The sequence below is a fragment of the Lonchura striata genome, chromosome 12 (assembly GCF_050655825.1).
Source record: "Lonchura striata isolate lonStrDom1 chromosome 12, ASM5065582v1, whole genome shotgun sequence".
NCBI classification, from domain to species: domain Eukaryota; kingdom Metazoa; phylum Chordata; class Aves; order Passeriformes; family Estrildidae; genus Lonchura; species Lonchura striata.
Genome location: NC_140714.1, coordinates 17,306,322 through 17,324,356, shown reverse-complemented (window position 1 = coordinate 17,324,356; position 18,035 = coordinate 17,306,322). Strand labels below are relative to the sequence as shown.

The 18,035-nt window shown below is 64.3% G+C and overlaps 3 protein-coding genes across 12 annotated transcripts; 1 reads left to right on the top strand and 2 right to left on the bottom strand.

The window, feature by feature from the left end:
* Nucleotides 1-571: 571 nt before the first annotated feature.
* On the bottom strand, nt 572-6,696 carry CDHR4 (cadherin related family member 4). Of its 8 annotated transcripts, none has more exons than XM_085590711.1 (20): nt 6,573-6,696; nt 6,163-6,183; nt 5,835-6,033; nt 5,602-5,764; nt 5,437-5,547; nt 5,225-5,320; nt 4,672-4,775; nt 4,463-4,599; nt 4,225-4,390; nt 3,988-4,135; nt 3,599-3,701; nt 3,193-3,408; nt 2,973-3,112; nt 2,746-2,893; nt 2,470-2,672; nt 2,251-2,390; nt 2,137-2,172; nt 1,079-1,145; nt 958-988; nt 572-827 (listed from the first exon to the last, which is right to left on the bottom strand). In XM_085590711.1, exons 4-20 carry the CDS (start codon nt 5,635-5,637, stop codon nt 772-774), a joined length of 1,938 nt encoding a protein of 645 aa, XP_085446837.1. In that variant the 5' UTR covers nt 5,638-5,764; nt 5,835-6,033; nt 6,163-6,183; nt 6,573-6,696; the 3' UTR covers nt 572-771. The 8 variants fall into 8 exon arrangements, with proteins under 8 accessions (XP_085446837.1, XP_085446843.1, XP_085446834.1 ...); XM_085590717.1 differs by having other exon boundaries at nt 5,437-5,538; XM_085590708.1 differs by having other exon boundaries at nt 5,437-5,522; nt 5,837-6,033.
* Nucleotides 6,697-7,304: 608 nt separating this feature from the next.
* On the top strand, nt 7,305-9,706 carry INKA1 (inka box actin regulator 1). The gene is made up of 2 exons (XM_021529217.4): nt 7,305-7,479; nt 8,782-9,706. Exons 1-2 carry the CDS (start codon nt 7,441-7,443, stop codon nt 9,649-9,651), a joined length of 909 nt encoding a protein of 302 aa, XP_021384892.3. The 5' UTR covers nt 7,305-7,440; the 3' UTR covers nt 9,652-9,706.
* A 62-nt stretch (nt 9,707-9,768) lies between these two features.
* Nucleotides 9,769-17,975, bottom strand: UBA7 (ubiquitin like modifier activating enzyme 7). Of its 3 annotated transcripts, none has more exons than XM_077786220.2 (24): nt 17,920-17,975; nt 17,635-17,800; nt 16,780-16,914; nt 16,601-16,707; nt 16,325-16,415; nt 16,072-16,213; nt 15,869-15,966; nt 15,616-15,762; nt 15,378-15,536; nt 15,127-15,234; nt 14,966-15,046; nt 14,726-14,881; nt 14,472-14,637; nt 14,198-14,394; nt 13,890-13,954; nt 13,558-13,732; nt 13,380-13,454; nt 12,842-13,028; nt 12,574-12,683; nt 12,400-12,486; nt 12,134-12,325; nt 10,427-10,528; nt 10,252-10,352; nt 9,769-9,963 (listed from the first exon to the last, which is right to left on the bottom strand). In XM_077786220.2, exons 1-24 carry the CDS (start codon nt 17,958-17,960, stop codon nt 9,837-9,839), a joined length of 3,015 nt encoding a protein of 1,004 aa, XP_077642346.1. In that variant the 5' UTR covers nt 17,961-17,975; the 3' UTR covers nt 9,769-9,836. The 3 variants fall into 3 exon arrangements, with proteins under 3 accessions (XP_077642346.1, XP_085446832.1, XP_085446833.1); XM_085590706.1 differs by having other exon boundaries at nt 16,072-16,120; nt 17,920-17,974; XM_085590707.1 differs by lacking the exon at nt 12,134-12,325 and having other exon boundaries at nt 17,920-17,974.
* Between the last annotated feature and the right edge of the window lie 60 nt (nt 17,976-18,035).

The window sequence follows — 18,035 nt, the reverse complement described above, 5'->3', positions numbered from 1 at the left end:
CAGCGTTTCATTTCCCCAGGAGCTGCCAGGGAGGCGTCCCGTGGCGCGCTCCTTTGAAATTCAAATAACCGGTTTCCCACCTCCAGCTGACTGACGCCTTCAAAGCCTCCCGCCGCTCCCAGCTCCTCCTGCGGCGTCCCGCTCGCCTGCGCCCACGCTAATTCACTTTTCCTCCCAATTATCAACCCATCCCCTCTGCCGACCAGCTGCTCATCCCACCCGTTTGCGCCTGCGAGCGCTGTAACAAATTAGAGCTTGAGGGGGACACGGGAGCCGGGGCAAAAGTTGCTCAAAATTACCCGTGGCTGAGTTTTCCTGCCGCAGATAACCTCCCTGTGGAGGACTACCCCGGCTGGGTCACATCCAGGGACTACAGATATGCTTCTTTCACCGAAGCAGACTTGGCCGAAGCTCTTGTAGCATTTTTCACAGTGCCAAGCCCACTGCCAGTCCTTGTCCTGGGTCATGCCGCTCACACGGCTGACCAGACAGTGCTAATGACCACCACAGCAGGACAGCCACCAGCAGCACTGCCCGCAGTGCGACTCCCTGAGGCAATCACAGCCGCATGTGCAATCTCTGACACCGTTTATTAGGTCTGCGCTGGCTGAGGTGGCTCAGGGTGTGGCTGCACCCCATGTTCAGCAGGTTTGGCCACAAAGGATGGTCTCCTCCTCGGGGGCCATACCAGCTGCCAGTGCCCGGTGCTGTGCCCAGCACGGCCCACGTGGAGCTGTGGGTCACAAGGAGCCCCTCATCAAGTCAAGCCCTTCAGATCCAGCGCCGAGCCCCGGTCACGCTGTTGAAGAGATAATCCCTGCCGGTGCCTGAGATGGAGGCAGCACTCAGTCACTGCCCTGTGGGCCTGGTCCCCATCTCTCCTGTCCCCAGACCCCTCTGCCCTGGGGGACACAACCTGAGGCTGCTGTTGAGGCAGCTGTGGGACAGGGTACTCACGTGGGTCCTGAGCACGGCCATCAAACTGCCCCTGTGGGGAGGAGACAGGAGAGGCTGCTGAGGGCCACAGGGCTCTTCCTGCCCCCCGGCAGGGCACCCACCCTCGCTGCCACACACTTACTGGGCTGCTGTCATGTGGGTGTCCCTGCTCTTCCTTGCCCCCACTGTGCTCCACCACATCCCAGGAGCTGCAGAAGGAGGAGGGGAAGGGAGGGAATGCTGCCAGTGATGGGCTGCCGGCCTCAACCCCAAGAGATGGTGCTGGGAGTGACTCGCCAGCCAGGCTTTGCCTTGCCAGCTGCACCCTGTTTAGCCCATCATCCACCTACCTGATTGTCCCTTGGCACAGGAGGGGACCTTGACAGGGCTGTGCTCACCCAAACACCACCACCTTTCACCAGTGCCTGGGCACCAAGCAGGTCTGCCATCATATCCACTTGTTTGCCCATGTGCTGGCACGCACCACTCTCGTGCTTGGAGGGTGCTGTGCTGGGGGAGCTGCCAGGGCCACCCACAGGGCTGACCCTGGGTCTTCGCCCTTGCATGGTCACGACAGTCCCAGTGTCACTGAGCACCGTGGCCCCAACCTTACCAATGAACCTGGATCCAGCTATGCATCACCTCGGGGCAGTCATGCCACTGGAGGTGACTGTTATCCTGCCACGGCCTTGCATGTCTCCTCCTTGCTGTGCAGATACCTGGCACAGGCTGGTCTAGCATCTCCCCAGACTCTCTCCTCTATCACCTGTCACCACCACTGATCCTCCGCGTGTTGCACAGCCTGCTCACATCCTCCCTGGGAGTTTTCCCTGACAAATGGGGCTCACCCTTCCAAACAGGGGCTCCCCTGGTGAGCTGCAGTGACCTCAGCCCTGGTGCCAGGACCCAACCTTGCAATAGGCATTGGCAATAGCACTGTGCCACCCCACCCTGTCCATTGTAAAGTTTGTGCCCCAGCCTGGCCACCAACATCATGGTCTACTGGCCAAATTGCTCTCTCCTCTCCCATAGCTCCCATCAGGGCTGCACACTTGCCCTGGGCAAGAGATGGCTTCCTGTCACAGCAAGCCACGGCCAAATGCAAAGAATATTGAACATACCCTGTGTGCTGTGTCTCCCTGGCTACCTGCAAGGACAATACTACTGCCAATATGACCACCCTGGCCATACAGCACTCACCTCTTGGCCAGGAACAGCTTGCCAGGGGCCCGGTTGCTGTGGGAGGAGCAGAAGGCAGCCGTGAACCCTTAGCCTTGCTCACTGAGCCATGCCGTGAGGCGGGCTGGGGTTCACCTGCACAGCAGGCTCCGGGCCATGCAGCCCAGGGTGGCCAGCAGCAGGACACCAGTGATGGTCAGCACGGCCACAAACCAGGCTGGCGGGTCCCACACTGCCTCTGTCTGCGTGACAACCAGCGGCTCCTTCTGCAGTGTCTGTGGAGGCAGTGGGGTGAGGGGCCATGGGAGGTTCAAGGGAGCCTGGAGCACCTCCTGGTCAGCGGGCTCTGCTCACCGTGTGCTGGGTGGTGGTGCTGGGTGGCACCGGGGTGCTCCGGGGCGTGACGTGCACCACCAGTGCCACCACGATGCTGCGGCGGCGGGCACCAGAGCCGCCCCACACCTCCACCAGCAGGACAAAAGGGTGGGGCTCGACTCGACCACTGGGGAGGTAGACAAGGGTGCTCCCTTCCAGCTGAAAGCGCCCATCTTCATTGCCTGGACGAGAGGGTCTGCTCAGTGTCACACCACAGCGAGGGCTGGTTTGTGCCATGGCTTGGCCGTTCCTCACCTCCAACAATGTTGTAAGTCAGCACGGCGCTGTTGGGGCCGTGGTGGCACACCAGGCGGGTGACAGGCTGACGGCTGCCCGGGGACCCAGCTGTGATCCGCAGCTCCTGCACCTCGGGGATGCACACCGGCAGCTGGTCCGGCACAGCCTGCCAGGAGCAGGGGGAAGCGATAGGCACCCCCAGTCCAGGCACCCCCCACAGCTCACCCAGCGGGCTGCCCTCACACCTGCAGGCGCACAGACACATTGCACAGACGGCTCTGCCTGTTCCTTAGGACCAGGTCATTGTGGATGTCTGTCAGCCGCACCACCAGCCTGTAACTCTTCTGCTGCTGCGAGTCCAGGGGTCCCACCACGCGGATCACACCTGCGGGGAGGTGTGAGCTGCTGGGAACTGGGAGGTGCCATGGGCTGTGGCAAGGGCTGGGGAAGGGGCCAGGTGCTCACCAGTGTGCCTGTCGATTGAGAAGGGCTGTGCGGGGCCAGACCCCCCCTCCAGGCTGTACTCGAGGCTGTCCAGGGGGTAGTCACGGTCAGTGCCAGCCACACGCCCCACGATGCTGCCGAAAGCTGCTGTCTCTGGCACAGTGAAGGTGGCACTGGCTGGGCACACCGGTCTGAATTCGTTGACAGGTGTCACCGTCACAAGCACGGGCACACGGGCTGTGTGGCACACAGCTGCTCAGCCATGCTGGCATCTCACAGCCTCTGCTGAGCTGACTGAGATGGGGACAGAGGCACCAGCCCTGGGGTGGGCATCTCTGGGGCAGCACAGAAGGAATGTTTCCTTTGTGATCTGCTGGTTTGGGGACTGGGAAAGGTCTTTTCCCACTCTAGGGATATGGGCACTCACTGCTCTGTAGGGGCTGTTCTCCCGCTGTCACCACAATGGTGGCTGTGAACTGGAAGCCCAGAGCAGCCATGGCCTCTGAGTCATAGTCCAGGGTGGTGTTGACCTGTCAAGCCAGGAGGGGAGTGTCAGACAGAGCTGGGGTGCTCTGCAAAGCTCAGATGCCCTGCAAAGCCAGAGTATCCCACAAAGCCAGGGTGTCCCAAAAAGCTGCAATGCCAGGGCAGAAGGAGAGAGTGAGGAGAACGAGCAGGCCTTGGGGAGCAGGAAGCCATGAGGAGCCCTGACCCAGAACCTGGCATGACAACACGTGTCACAGGGTCCCACTGTCCCACTGGGCTCCGGGAGGTGGGCTTGCTGTCCATCTGGCCACTGCCCATGGCCCAGCTCACCTTCAGCTGCGGCCCCTCCATGCAGAAGTGGGAGCGGGAGGAGGGAGGCCCCTCGAGAGCATAGTGCAAACACCCATCAGTGCTGGTGTCGGTGCACGTCAATGTCACCAAGGTGGTGCCAGGGGACACGGTTTCAGACACCTGGGACCTGTGGCAGAGCAGCCAGCAGCTCAGCCTCTCTCCCATGTTCTGGGTGCAGCAGAGAGTCCCATGCACCTCACTCCCCCCCAACCATACACGAAGATGGCTGGAGTACATCTTGGTGCCTGACGGTCTGTCCCCTGCACGGTGATGTTGACTGTGGTGGTGGCGTGGTCATCGGGGTGCAGCCTGTTGTAAGCTTGGATGAGGAGGTGGGCACGGGTCATCTCCAGCCGGCGGGTGCTGCGGATCTCACCTGTCACTGCAGGAGGAGCCATGGCCTCGTACTGGGCACAGGGACAGGGACAGGGTGTCCCTGGGGATCTCTGCTCACCCTCGTCAATGGTGAAGAGCGTGGGAGCCACAGAAGCAAGGATGGCATAGCGGACATTGTCACCTCTGGCACGGACCTGTGTGACCACCTCCCAGGGGCCAATGCCCTCTGTCACTGTCACAGCCAGATGTGGCTCACTGCAGGCGAGGCGGGCATTGTGGCACAGCCTGGTGCCACCAGCACCCCGCTCCTGACCCAACCCCACTCACGGGAACGTGACGCGGGGACGGCGTGGTGGCAGCACCTCCACCCTTACAGCCCTGCTGCAGTTGTGCCCGTAATGATCCATCACCTCAATCTCCAACCTGAACATCTGTGTGCCAGCACCAGGGCAGCTGTTGGACAGCCCTGAGTGGCACCACAATGGGGATGGGGATGGGGACAGGGATAGGGATGAGGCTACTAATAAGGATAGGGACAGGAATAGGGTTGGGATGGGAACAGAAACAGGAACAGAGACAAAGGAGAGGGGGCAAGAGATGAGAACGGGGCTTGGAGTAGGAACAGAGGTGGGAAGAGGTGTGGAGATGGAGATGAGTATGAGCTGGAGACTAGAATGGGCAGGAATACAGACAGGGATGAGAATGTGGACAGGACTTGAGATGCAGAAGGGGATGAGACCCGGGCTGGAGCATTTATGGGTCCAGAGGGAGACAGGGGCCTAATGGGCAGAACAGGATGTGGAGAGCTGTGGCCAGGGAGGGGCTAAGCCCCAGAGGGCTGAGAGGTGGCTGTGACCAGCCTGGGGCTGCTGGTGCCCACCTGGATGTCCTTGCTGGGGTCAAAACCATTGTCAGGTGCCAGCAACAGGCCCCGGCGGGTGAGCGTGAGTGGTGTGTTGCGGTTTTGGAGCTTGAACTGCAGAAAGGAGGGTGATGGGAACGCCTGTCCCACTCCTCCATACCCGGGGTTCTGCTGTCTCCAAGGCTGCTCCCTTCTGTGGGGCTGTGGCCCTCCAGGGAGCTGCCACTCACCGTCAGTCCACCAAGTGGCTGTGGCAGCACCACATACAGGGGTGTCCGGGGTGCCACATCTGCCAGCACCTGCACCAGATCACCCTCTGGAACACAGCATAGCTGTGGGAGCTTGGTGCTGGCTGGCACCCACAGCCCCCACTGCCCTGTGCCCCCTGTTCCTACCTGCACTGGCAAAGAGGGTGTCACAGCGCAGCACATGCCCTGCTGTCACCCAGACAAAGAGCCGCTCTTCCACCTCATTCTCACCAGGACAAGCAGCCCGCAGGATCAGTGTGTACAGGTTCACCCGGCGGGCATCGAGCTCTGCACCAGCACGCAGTGTCACCTGCCATGGGGACACAGTCACTCAGCAGGGTGCCTGCCAGCTCCTGCCCTACTCCCTATTCCCCAGCCACACCTCTGCCCTGAACCTGGTGGCATCTGTGGGGTCAGAGCTGATGGCAATGGAGTTGAAGGGGTGGTCGGGCTTGATACTATCCAGGGTGACATTGGGACTGCTGCTTGAGTTGCTGCAAGACACGGTCACCTCAGCGACGCGGGTGCCTGACACTGCATCCTCACTCAGGGCCACCAAACGTGGCAGGTCAGGCAGGACTGGTGGAAGACCCCAGGGAACACTGATGGCTCATCCAGCCGTGCAGGAGCCCTGCTCCTGCACCTAAGCACTAATGCAGGCACAGGTTTCCCTGCCAGGCACAGCCGGGTCCAAAGCACTGCTGTTACCTGTTGTTCTGACGAAAGTCCCTGAAAAGAGGAGAGTGTCACTGCAGCCTGCTAGGTGTGCCCTGGCAATGCCCTGGGGAAGCCCCAGAAGTCCCTCTGTGAGATGCTCTGATGAAACACCAGTGGTGTCTGCATATGCCATAGCAATGCACAAAAGGAGCCCCAGTAACATCCTGGCAATGCTGAGGACACCCTGAGGACACCCAGGCAATGCCCTGGGCATGCTCGTGTGATGCCCCCTCCATGCCTCAACCCAGCCAGGCAGCTGCCAATCCCTCTGCTCATCCCAGGGTCAGCCCCAGGAATGTGGGAGCAACCGAGGAGAGCTTCTCCTCTGTCCCCTTCCTCTCAGCCATCCACCCAGGATCTGGCAAAGAGTGCCCCGAACACTGCGACCTTGAAGCACCTACCCGGGGCATAGAGGCTGAGGAGGAGGAAGGTGAGGTGTCCGTGCATGCCCATGGCTCTCTGTGTTTGGGACAAGCTGCAGCCGGTTGCCAGGGGTGCTGGGCACCACCCCGGCCCGGCGTCACGCCGTCCATCCCCACCCGTGGTGGCCGCCCCGGCCAGGGGAGGGACAGGGCAGGGCTCCATGCCCCGGCTCTGCACGGCGCCGCTCCCAGCCCCTCGCAGCTCCGTGGGGTTTGGCTGCCACCCCACGCTGCTTCATCACGCGGCACGCTCGGGAACCGGGAAAATTAGCTAGGAGGTAATTTCTGGCCGTGTTCTCGTTCATTTGCAAACCAGTGCCGCTTCTCCCGGGATCCCCATTAAGCTATTAGTTCCCAATTAACGGGCACCACGGCCAGGGTCACTCTTCCCTTCCTTCCTCCAGCGCCCAGCCCGGCTCTGGCAGCCCGGTGGAGCGGGGAGCCGACGGGAGATGCCTCCGCCGGGGCTCTGTACCGGGGCTGCCCTCCTTGTCGGCGGAGCATACCGAGCTGTGGGACCCCCGGTGCCCGAGGTGCTGCCGGCCGGGACACGGATCTCGCCTGCCCCGGCGGTGCCCGGGTGGTGCCCGGCGCGGGGCCCCGGGGCGGCGGGGAGGGGTCCGTGGGCGGGGCGGGGCCCCGGGGCGGCGGTGCCGGTGCGGGCCGGGCTCACGTTACGGCGGCCCCATTGGCCGGGGCGGGGCGGGGCGGGGCCGCCGGGCAGCGCCGGGAGGCGGCGGGCACGGCCGGGCGCTCCGTCCGCTGTCGCTGCTGCTGCTGCTCCGCCACCGCCACCGGCGGCTCTGGGAGCGGGGCCGGGAGCGGCGCCGGGGAAGCAGGACCGGGCATGCACAACGCCCGCCCAGACGAGCTCGGCGCCGAGCGGGTGAGTGCCGCCGCGGGCACCGGGAGGGAACGGGACGGGACGGGACCACTGTGCCCCCGCCCTGCCGCTCGGGGACCGCGGGTCTGCCGTGACGTCCGGGCGCTGCCGGTGGCATGAAAGCCGTGACATTACACGCGAGGCCAAAGGCGGCGCGGGGGACGTGTGCGCCCGGTGGGACTCTGGTGGTGTGGGGGCACGGGTGTCCAGCTGTCAAGGTGCCAGCGGCGCCGTCCCCCCGGAGCTGCCACCCTGCCACCCACCTAGGCTGCTCCGAGGGGCGGCGGTGACAGGGTGACCCTTCGGCTCTCCTGGGCCTGCCACATGCTTACCCAGCACCTCACAACCGGCTGCCCCAGTGTTCCCGGGCAGCGGCGGGACAGGGCGGCTCGGAGTGGTGGCACATTGCCACTAGGGCTAGATGAAAGGGTCCCAGCCAGCGGGGAGAGGGACAGGGATCGGGACGGGGACGTGGAGAGGGACAAGGACAGTCCTGCCAGCAGCTCTGTCAGGGCCAGCCAGAGAGAACAGAATTATTGGTCCTGGAAGCAATCCCTCCTGCACACTCAGCTTCCCGAGACTCCAGCGCGGAAAGGAAAACGGACGTAACACCCTGCTTTTGGGTTCAGACAATAGGAATTCAAGAGCGAGGAGCGGCCCGGCTGCGGGAGCCAGGAGTCCCTTCCAGCGCCCGCCCGGCCGCGCTCCGTTCAGCCCTGCCTGCCTTGGTCCCCTGTATTTCCCGGCCTTTGGGGGGTCCCGGGCCTTGGCCGCAGGCCTGGCTGCACCCTGACGTCACCTGGGGTGTCCCCAGCTGGAGGGCACAGGGTGGGTGGGGGGCCCTGCCAACGCACGGGGGCAGAGCCCCACCCCAGCACCCGCGGGTGCCCTGGGGCTGCCGCTGGCCCCGTGCCACCGAGTGGGACTGTGCCGGAGGGGTGTCCCGGCTGCCTCTACCGAGAAGGGGGCTGTCGGGGGGGGCAGTGGAGCGCCCGCTCCTACGTGCCGTGGCCCTCTGTCATTTCCCGCAGGCACGGCCGGGGCTGGGTGCCTGCTTGCTCACCCGACAAGCCGCTGCACGCCGGCCGGCTCCGCGCAGAAGCCGCAGGAAACCGGGGCCCGGGGCTGCAGGCAAGCCGGGACCTGCGGCCCGCTCTCCGCACCCTGCTGCACGCCCATTGCGCCAGCGAAGCCCCCACGAGCCGGGGCGGGGGGACGCGGGGTGCCGAGGAGGGTGGGACGGGGATCGCGGTGCTGGCTGGGGGCAGTGGCGACAACCGCGCTGACAGTGCCCTTTCCCTGCAGTGGTGCCGGCGGGAGGCAGGGCCGACGCTGCGGGCGCACATGCCCGGCACGCGGCAGACATCGCACCACCCCGGAAGGGCGACGGGGCCGGCCCCGCGACCCCCGCGCCCCGGCTCGGCGGCGGACTCGGCCTGCAGCCTGGATCCCGGGGGCGACGAGGAGGAGATGGGGAGCCCGGCCGCTCGCTCCCCCCCGGCCAGCGAGCGCAGCCTGGAGTTCGACTCGGGCTACTCGGAGGCGTCGGGGAGCACCTGGAGGGAAGAGGAGGTGCCCGTGCGGCGCCGGCATCTGCTGCCCTGCCAACGGGCACACCGGCTCTCCGCCGGCCCCGCCGCCCCACCGCCCGCCCCCGCCCGCCGTGTCCGCCCCAAATCCACCTCGGACGCCTGCCTGGAGCAGTGGAGGGCCCTGGAGCCCGCCGACACGCAGGACTGGACCGTAGCGCTGCTGTCGCAGAGCCGGAACCGGCAGCCTCTGGTGCTGGGCGACAACTGCTTCGCTGACCTGGTGGAGAACTGGATGGACCTGCCCGAGGTGGGCGCCGAGCCGCGCCGCCGGGCCCCCGCCGAGCCCTCCCGCCGGCTGGCCAAGCCCCCCGCCTTCCTGCTCAGCCTCTCGGGCAACGTACGCCGAAAGCTGGCCAACATGGCCCGGCCCCGGGGTGCCGACGGTGCCCGGCCGGGGGGCCGCGATGCCACCAAGCGTTTCTCCTGCCCGCTGGGGCTGGGGGGACAGCCCAAGGGCGCCTGCTTCCACCAGTCCCACAGCAACATCGCCCAGCTGGCCACGGACTTCCACCGCTTCACCGCCTTGATGAACAGCCGCAGCCGCCAGCCCATCATCTGCAACGACGTTATCGGCTACATTTAGCCTTGCTGCTGCGGCCCGTACCCCCACCCTGTAAATAAACCCCGGTTTTATACGGTCTGGGCGCCGCAGCATTTATCAAAGGGAGCGCCTGTGCCCCAGGCAGGGGCAAGCAGGGGGTTTTTGCAAGGAGGGCTATTGCAGCCTGCAGCTTTTATTGCATGGGGCAGGAGGTGCTGGCCCCTTGCTCAAGGTAGGGAGCACAGAAGAGGGGGACGGGTATCTTCAGCCTCAGCATCCTCTCCCTCGCAGATATACAGTAGCTCCAGGTCCTGCTGCTGCAGCATCCTGGCATCCTCCAAGTTCTTGGATAGCCTGTAGCAGGGAAAGGGTGGTTTGGGGGCACTGGCTTGTCCCCCAAAGGCTGGCTGAGTGTTCCAAGGGTGCCTTGGGCCCCTTAGGGGTGTCCAGCCAGGCTGGTGGGATGCAGGGGCCAGCAGCAAGGGGCCGAGCAGGGGTCCTGCCACGGGAAGTGCTGCCGGCAGGATGTTTATCCAGCAGTCGGCTGGGAGCTACAGTGCAGCTGGAGTAGCTCAGGATTGAGGCAGTGGGGGCTGGAAGCTCCCCCGGGGGCAGGATTGGGCCCTGGAGCCAAGGACCTACCTCCGTGCCTGCTGCCAGGCCCGTGTCTCTGCATCTGCCTTGCTGTCATAGAGCACAATGTCGCCACACAGGAGCATGGTCACAGTCCAGCCATATGTCCTCTGCAAGAGGTGGGTGTCAGGATCTGGCTCGGCATCCCCCAGGGTTACCCGAGTGCTGACAGCGCTGGGCTCACCTGCAGCCAGTCCAGCACCTCCTGCACCGTCATCGCTTGCCCATCTGCGCCGACTGCCCGCATCTCCAGCCGGTCCCAGCAGCTCCACTCCCGCCCACCATACTGCCAGGGGGTAGCAGCCAGCACTGGCACCCCATGTCCTGGCTGACCAGCCCCATGGGGCAGGGACTGGTGCAGCACAAGGGCTGGGGGACATCAGGGCAGGCAAATGGGCAGGGTGATGGGGGCACCATGGTGGTGTAGGGGCAGTGGGGGACACAACTATGCCCCCAGCACTGCTGGGGTCCACTTCAAGGGTCAGTGTCAGTGTGGGGCCAGCACTGCCCCTAGCCCCGGGCCAGGACAGGCACACAAAAGGCCATTGAAGTGTTGCCCAGCCCCACACAATCATCTCTTCTCATGCCTGTGGCCCCACGACCCCTGCTCCAGCCCAAGGAGGCCAGTGTGGTGCCAAGCCCGGGGCCAAGCGCCGGACGCAGCCCCGCGCCGTCTGGCAGGGCTACAGGGCCATCTGCCCTCGCTGCGGGCAGCGCCAGCACTGCCTGCCTGGCCCCAGCCCCACTCGGGGGAGGTGTTCACACCTGGTCACTCTCCCTCCTGCTTTCTGCTGCCTTCTCACCTCCGCCTTCTGCTGCCTGCACTTATTCCACCGGTGGGAAGGGCTTAACCCCATCCTCACCAGGGCAGCAACTGTTCAGCACACAGGGAAAGCCATAGCCCAGCCCTCCATCACCGAAGTACATTGTCCTGGTCCTGGAAACCATATTCCTCTGGACAAGGCTGGCCCCCAGTGTGGGCGCCCCAGGTCCCCATGGGGACATAGGTCACACCAAGCAGGCCTTGGGGACATGTGTTCCCACCACAGCCAAGCAGCTGGGTGTGAAATGTCACACCGAGTGTCCTCGCCCTGGCACATGGAGGTGTTGGGCGCTGCTGCAGGGACCCGAGGGCATGGCCAGACCCAGCAGCATCCTCCATCCAGGGATGAAGCCAACCCAGGGACGCTACAGCCAGGATGGCACAGGGCTGGGTGTGGGGTTTGAGGGGGTGGTGGGGCAGCCCTCAGCAGTGCTGGAGCCGGCGCAAGGCAGTGGAGTCGCCTCCCTCCCCCTCTTCCTGCCCCCGGCCCTGGGCCCCCCGGGCCAATCTGGTTCCAATCGGCGCTTCCTGCCGTGCCGGAAGGGCTGCCTCGCACGCCATAAACCCCCAGACAAAGGGGCCTCTATAGCCCAGCCGGTCCCAATCTGGGCTGCCCCCACCCCCGCTCTCCCTCCCTGGTTCCCCACCGCCGGGACCCCCGGCCCCGCTCCCCCGGGCGGCGCTTCCCGGCCCGGTGCCAGCTGCTCTCCGGCTGCCACAGCTGGTTTCCATAAGCCAGATGAGTGCAGCCGCAGCGGCCTCCCACCCTGGCTGTGGGGCTCAGTGTGGGGCCTGCCGTGGGGCACCCCAGAGCATCCAGCTGGGCCTGGAGCTGGGTGATGGGACACTGCTGAGGGTCAGCCAGGGGAAGGAGCTGGTTCCTCACTGCCTGGCAGCATTCCTAACCCACTGCAGCACCCAGATCCATTTCTGGAGTGCTATGGCCCGGGCTGCCCTTGCTGCATGGCCACCTCCTTTCCCCTGGATCCCTTTGGCATTGTCCCACAGCAGACACCACTGGCCCCGTGGTGTCCCCCACCTGCACTTTGCCAGCGGAGAGGGTCCTACCCGGTAGGTGGGGGCTGGCGGGGGCTGCACACGGAGCAGCAGGCAGGCAGCCAGGCTGATGTTGCTGTTGCGGTAGCAGCTGAGGTCCTGGCACCCCCACACCAGCTTGTAGACCTCCAGGCACACCAGCCCGGCCACAGCTGCTGTGGTGGTGATGATGGCGGGCACAATCTGCCCAGCAATTCGCTTGCTCTGGGGACAGGAGGGCATCAGCAACTGCCCCACACAGGACAGGGACTCCTGACCCCACAGGCTGCCCCTCTCACCGTCAGCCAGTTGGCAGGGGAGATGCCATAGTTCTCTGCACGCAGGTTGGACGCTGCTGTGATAAAGTCTATGTGGACATCATTGTCCTGTGGGGAAGAGTGGGGGAACATCTGCATCCCATGGGGACATCAACACCCCCAGGCTGAGCAGGGCCACCTGCCTGGCTCCCCTACCTTCTCAAAGTGGATGGGCTCCATCAAGGGTGCATGTGTGTCCTCATCCCCCACCAGTTCCTGTCTCCACTGCACCAGGTCCTGGGTAACCTCTGTCAGCTGCCTGTGATCTGTGGGCACAGGGACACATGGCATGATACTCCTGCACTGTGGCACTGCTGGGGTGTCCCCACCTTGGTCTCGGTCATCTTGGTTGCTGAAGCAGGGACAAGAAGACAGAGCCCCACCACCACCAGGCTGGACCCAGGAACATACCTGGGAACCTCACCTGTGGGAACTTGTGCCTCTGTGGGTTCCTCTGTGAGGGGGATCTGGAGCCCTTCCTGGGGTGCAAAGGGTGGCAGGACCACATCACGGACAACAGCCTGGATGGCCGCCCGGTCCATGCATGGTGGCACTCTGTGTACTTGGGCAAAGAGGTGGGCAGCAGCCAGGATATAATCCAGGTGGGTGTCCTGTGAAGTAGAACAAGGGTGGCTATGGGGTGCCTTTCTGGGGTGGTCCCACATAGCCAAGGGCTGCCAACACTGCCCCAAGCTGGTAGAACTGCCTGGCTTTGCCCCAGAGTGGAGGTGGAGTAGCCTCTCCTCCTCCTCTGGCCACAGAGCATGTGCAAGCTGTCCCCTGCAGTGCCCTCACTGACTGGGGCACAGGGACAGACCCAGCCCAGGCAGCCCTGCACAGGTTGTGGCAGATAGAGCACATCTACAGTTTAGTATTCCCTGTATGCCCAGCACAGGCTTGGCTCTCCCTCTGCCCATACCATTCCCACATGAGACCCCACAGCTCTCCCTCCCTGCACTCACATTGTCAGGGTTGAATGTCAGTGGATGGGGACAGCTCCTGTCCCCAGCCCAGAAGGGGACACCCGGGCTGGTTTCCTGGCACAGGGAGAGAAGAGTCAGGCCCGGAGCGTGTGGCCCTGGCTGCAGCGAGGTGGCTGGTGGAGGGACGGGCGTGCCAGCCCTATGGTGCTGGGCTCACATGCTCCGGGGGGTAGATGTGCAGCAGCTGGGCGATGCCATCGTGGTAGCAGCTCTGCCAGCGCCGGCGGGCCCAGCGCACACAGTCCCGCCAGTCCTGCGGCCGCTCCCGCAGGCTGTCCCACACCTGCTCCAGGACCTTCCCTGGCGGCTGCCGCTCCAGGAAAGCTGGGTCCCTGCAAAACCAGGCAACTGCTGATGCTGGCCCAAGAGCAATCTTGTGAGGCACCTGGGTGGGATGTGGCTGTCTGGCACCCTCTCGCCATTCCCAGCAGTGCCCTGACAGAGCTGGAAGCTCCTCTCCCAGTGTCACTACCCCCAGAGTCCACTCACTCCATGAACTTGTTGACTTGCTCTGCAGGTAGCTGGAAAAGCCCCTCAAACTCCTCACGGGCCCACTGTGGAGGAGAAACTGAGGTGTGAGAAAAGGAGGTGTTGAGCACTAGAACCTCCCTCTTATGCCCCCAACGCAGGGGGAGGGGGAGGCTCTGGCAGGGCCAGCAGCAGTATTCAGGCTGCCAGCAGGAAGCAGCTGGGGCTATATCCTGCCCATGGCTCACCACTGGAAGGGACAAGGGGAAGGAAGACAAAGGTCTCGGTGCCTCTTCGTTGGGTGCTGTGGCTGGGGCAGCTCAGCCTACCTGCAGTGTGTGCTGGATGGTGCGGGGGAAGTGCCGCAGGGTGCAGACGGGGAAGGTGCCATCCCTGGCGGTACTGGCTGGCCCCAGAGGCTTGGTCAGGCACGGTACCATGGCCAGCACATTCCCCCGTGTCCCCTCCGTGCCCGAGTCCAGCAGTGGTGTGCGACAGCGGAGACAGCGTCTCTCCAAATAGGTGCCTGCAGGGAGCCAGGAGTGCTGCGGACCCAGGGAGCATGTCCAGGGGCTTGGCCCTCTTGCCCTTCCTGGCACTCACGGGCCTCTATCGTGTCCAGGGCGCTGGCAACGCCATCCAGGTGCCGGAAGAAATTGTCCTTGTAGAGTATCTCAGTAGCAGGTCCCATCTGGTTCTGGTGAGCCGTCACTCTGACATCAGGGTTCATGCGCTGCACGGCTGCTGCGGCCACCACCGATTTTGGCTCCTGCCAGGGCAGAGAAGGGGTGGGCAGCCCTAGAGAGCTCCTGGGACAGCCAGGATGCCCTTTGGAGGGAGCTCAGCCCCTGCCTCACTGATATATCTGCTGAGCGATAAAGAAGCTGCCGATGGAGGTTGGAGAGGGCAACAGTGTCCATGTCAGTGATGATGAGCTCTCCATCCGGCCCTGCCGCCAGCCCCATCATGGCAAAGTTTTTCAGCAGCTCGCAGCCGATGGCACCAGCTCCCACCTATCAGGGCAGAGATGCTGCAGTTCTCCGTCTGCCAGCTGGATGCTCTGCAGCCTCCCAGTGCCATGGGCCCTGCCCACTCACCACCAGGTACTTCTGGTGACCCAGCTTCTCCTGGAAATTGGCCCCGAAGACGGCAATCTGGCCATCGTAGCGAGAGCCTCTCTGCCGGGACAAGGAGCTGTGTGAGCACAACAGCCACGGCACCCCAGGGCAGCCGGGAGGGGCTGGACACGGGGTCTCACCGCGGCACAGTCCGTCTCTGTCAGCTGCGCAGCGCCCGGCAGCGCCAGGCACTCGAGGGCATCGAAGTACAACCACTGGTCCAGGGGCAGGAACTTCCGAGTGATGGCCTGGGGCGAGCAGCCCGTGGGCAGGCAGCCAGCGGGGGTGTTCGCCCCTCTCCTGCTGCCGGACCCCCGTCCCCAAGCGGGCAGCAAGTGCCCTCTCGTGGCCACCGAACGGCACCGGACAGCCAGGGACCCGCCCCGCTCACCTTCAGCACCTCCTGGGCCGCCAGCGCCCCGACCACGGCGGACACGGGGCACAGGTCCCCCGCGCTCACGCTGGCGAAGGCGCGCACGATGTCCTCATCCAGGGGACCCTGCTGGGCTCCCAGGCTCCGCGCCAGCGCCAGCACCCGCTCGGCATCCGCCTGCAGGCAGAGGGGAGGGGGCAGTCCCCGGCAGGGTGCGGGGCTCGGCAGGGCCGGCGGGAGCGGGACAGGGACTTACGGGTGCCCTGGGCCGCGGCAGGCGGCCCTGCTCCCTGCGGAACGCGTGAAGGGCCTGGAAGGCGGCGTGCAGGCTGCAGCTGCGTGGCAGATCCTTGGGACTTGCCACTTGGATTTTGGGCTCCTCCAGAGCCTGGCCCAGGGGCTTCTGCCAGCACAGCACCAGGGATTGGGTGAGTGTTTTCCTGGGGTCCAGCATGGCACAGCAGTACCCCAGCCTGGGTGGCAGCACTGTCGGGCCAAGAAGGACTTACGTGGGAACACTCCTGGGGCTGCTGCACCTGTGAAACCAGACCCCCACAGCGGTAGGGTGAGAAGGAGCTGGTGTCACTGATCTCCAGTCTGAAGGCATCTGGGGACATGAGGAGCACAGATGTCACATCACGGTCACTGCCAAGGACCCAGTGAGTTCCTCAACCCTGAGCTAGGGCAGTCAGGATCCCCCTGGAGATCTCACCGAGCACACGCACAGGGATGGGCTCCTGGCCATTCAGCTCTGTCATCCCCTGCACGCCAGAAAACGTCACCAGGTCACCATCACGGAAGAGGTGGCCATGGCTGTTCTCTGTCCCCATGTATGTCACCACTCCTGGGTTTCCCTGAGGGGGGAAAGGCTACATGAGAGTGGGGCATTGGATTGGGGGGGCATACAGCCAGTGAAAGAGGCAGCAATGTTTTGGGGGACCTGCAGGGCCTACTCTGCCTCCTACCTGAGAGATGTGCTCCACAGCAGCAGACACTGGATCCCCTTCTGCTGGGTCATCAACGACAAAACGCTCCCCAAAGTCACAGAACACCTGCCTGGAGAGGACCCATGGGGTTTTGCCACAGGAAGTGCCCCACCAAGCTGCCCCAGCACTGCAATGTCCGGCCCAGGCCGAGCAGCCCTACCAGTGGGCTACCAAGGACATGGGCTGCAGCACAGGGCTGGGGCTCTGGGGACAAGGTGACCCGCAGCCAGTGCAGGACCCCATGAGACCCCTTACCCTGCCAGCCCCTTGGTGTCAGCCACGATGAAGCAGATGCTCCGGGCATGGCAGAATTCCCCAATGCGGAGCTGCTCCTCCAGCGGGGACTCAGTCAGCACCACCACCTGTGCCAGGTCTGTCAGTGAGCACTGCTATCCCCAGTGCCGGGTCCCCCCAGTGCTGGCATGCAGGCTCACCTGGAAGGAGGCAAGGAAGGCCTCCGACAGCTCCTCAGTATGAGCCTTGACCACCACACAGGGGTTCAGCTCAGCCAGGGCCCGCTGGGATGCCTTGGCACGGTTCTGGCCTAGATCACTCTCTCCAAGGAGGAACTGCAGAGTGGACACATGGTGGGGTACCCCATGGGTCTGGGGTGCTCCACAGGCCCAGTCTGCACTGGTAAGCCTCTGCTAAGGACCTGTGACAATGAGGGGCACCCTGTGCCTTACCAGCCTCCCCAGCTTGTGCTGGTTATTGGAAGCTCCTCACCCCAAACCCATACCTGCAAGCAGAGATTTTCCCAACTGCACCTGCATCTATTACTGTGACATCTAGGCACATCCATACCTGCTACTGGGACTCCCACCTGAGTGTGCACCTGTACCAAGACCCTTCTATGTACCTGTATACGTTATGGGGCCTTCCCATCCATACCTGTACCTGTTACTGGGATTGCTGTCAGTATCCATTGTGGGGATTCCCATCCATACTGGTACATGTTACTGGGACTCCCACATGAGTCTGTACCTATTACCAGGACCCTGGGGATCCATTATGGGGATTCCCATCCATACTGGTACATGTTACTGGGACTCCCACATGAGTCTGTACCTATTACCAGGACCCTTATCAATACCTCTACACATCATGGGGTCCCTCATCCATACCTGTCACTGGGGCCCCTGACTGTACCTGTTATCGGGATTCCTACCCATATCTGCACCTACTACCGGCATTCTCACTAATTCCTGTTACGAGATCCTCACCTGTTCCTGTTACAGTGAACCTCACCCGTACCTGTCCCCGGGAGCCCCGCCCGGCCCCGCCGGTACCTGGTGGGCGCGGTCGGCGGTGCAGACCGCACCGCAGTCGTGCAGGACGACGCGCCCGGTCCCCGCCAGCACCAGCGCCGTCGCCACCTGAGCTCCGGTCCCGCGCAGCCCCGACACCAGCACCGCCGACTCGGGCAGACGCCGCGCGCCGCCGCCCAGCACATACCTGCGGGTACCGGCGGGAGCCGTCAGCGGGACCGGCACCGCTGCAGCGCGCCCTGCCCCGCTCGATGCTGCGGCGCTGCCGTCCCCGGTGCCGGTGCCGGTGCCGGTGCCCGCACTCACAGCTGCCGCGAGTACCGCGGCTCCCCCTCGCTTCCCGCCATGACGGCCCCGCCCCGGGGAGGAGCCAGCCCGGGAGGCCCCGCCCCCAGCGCGGGCTCGGCGGCGCGCGCGGCAGG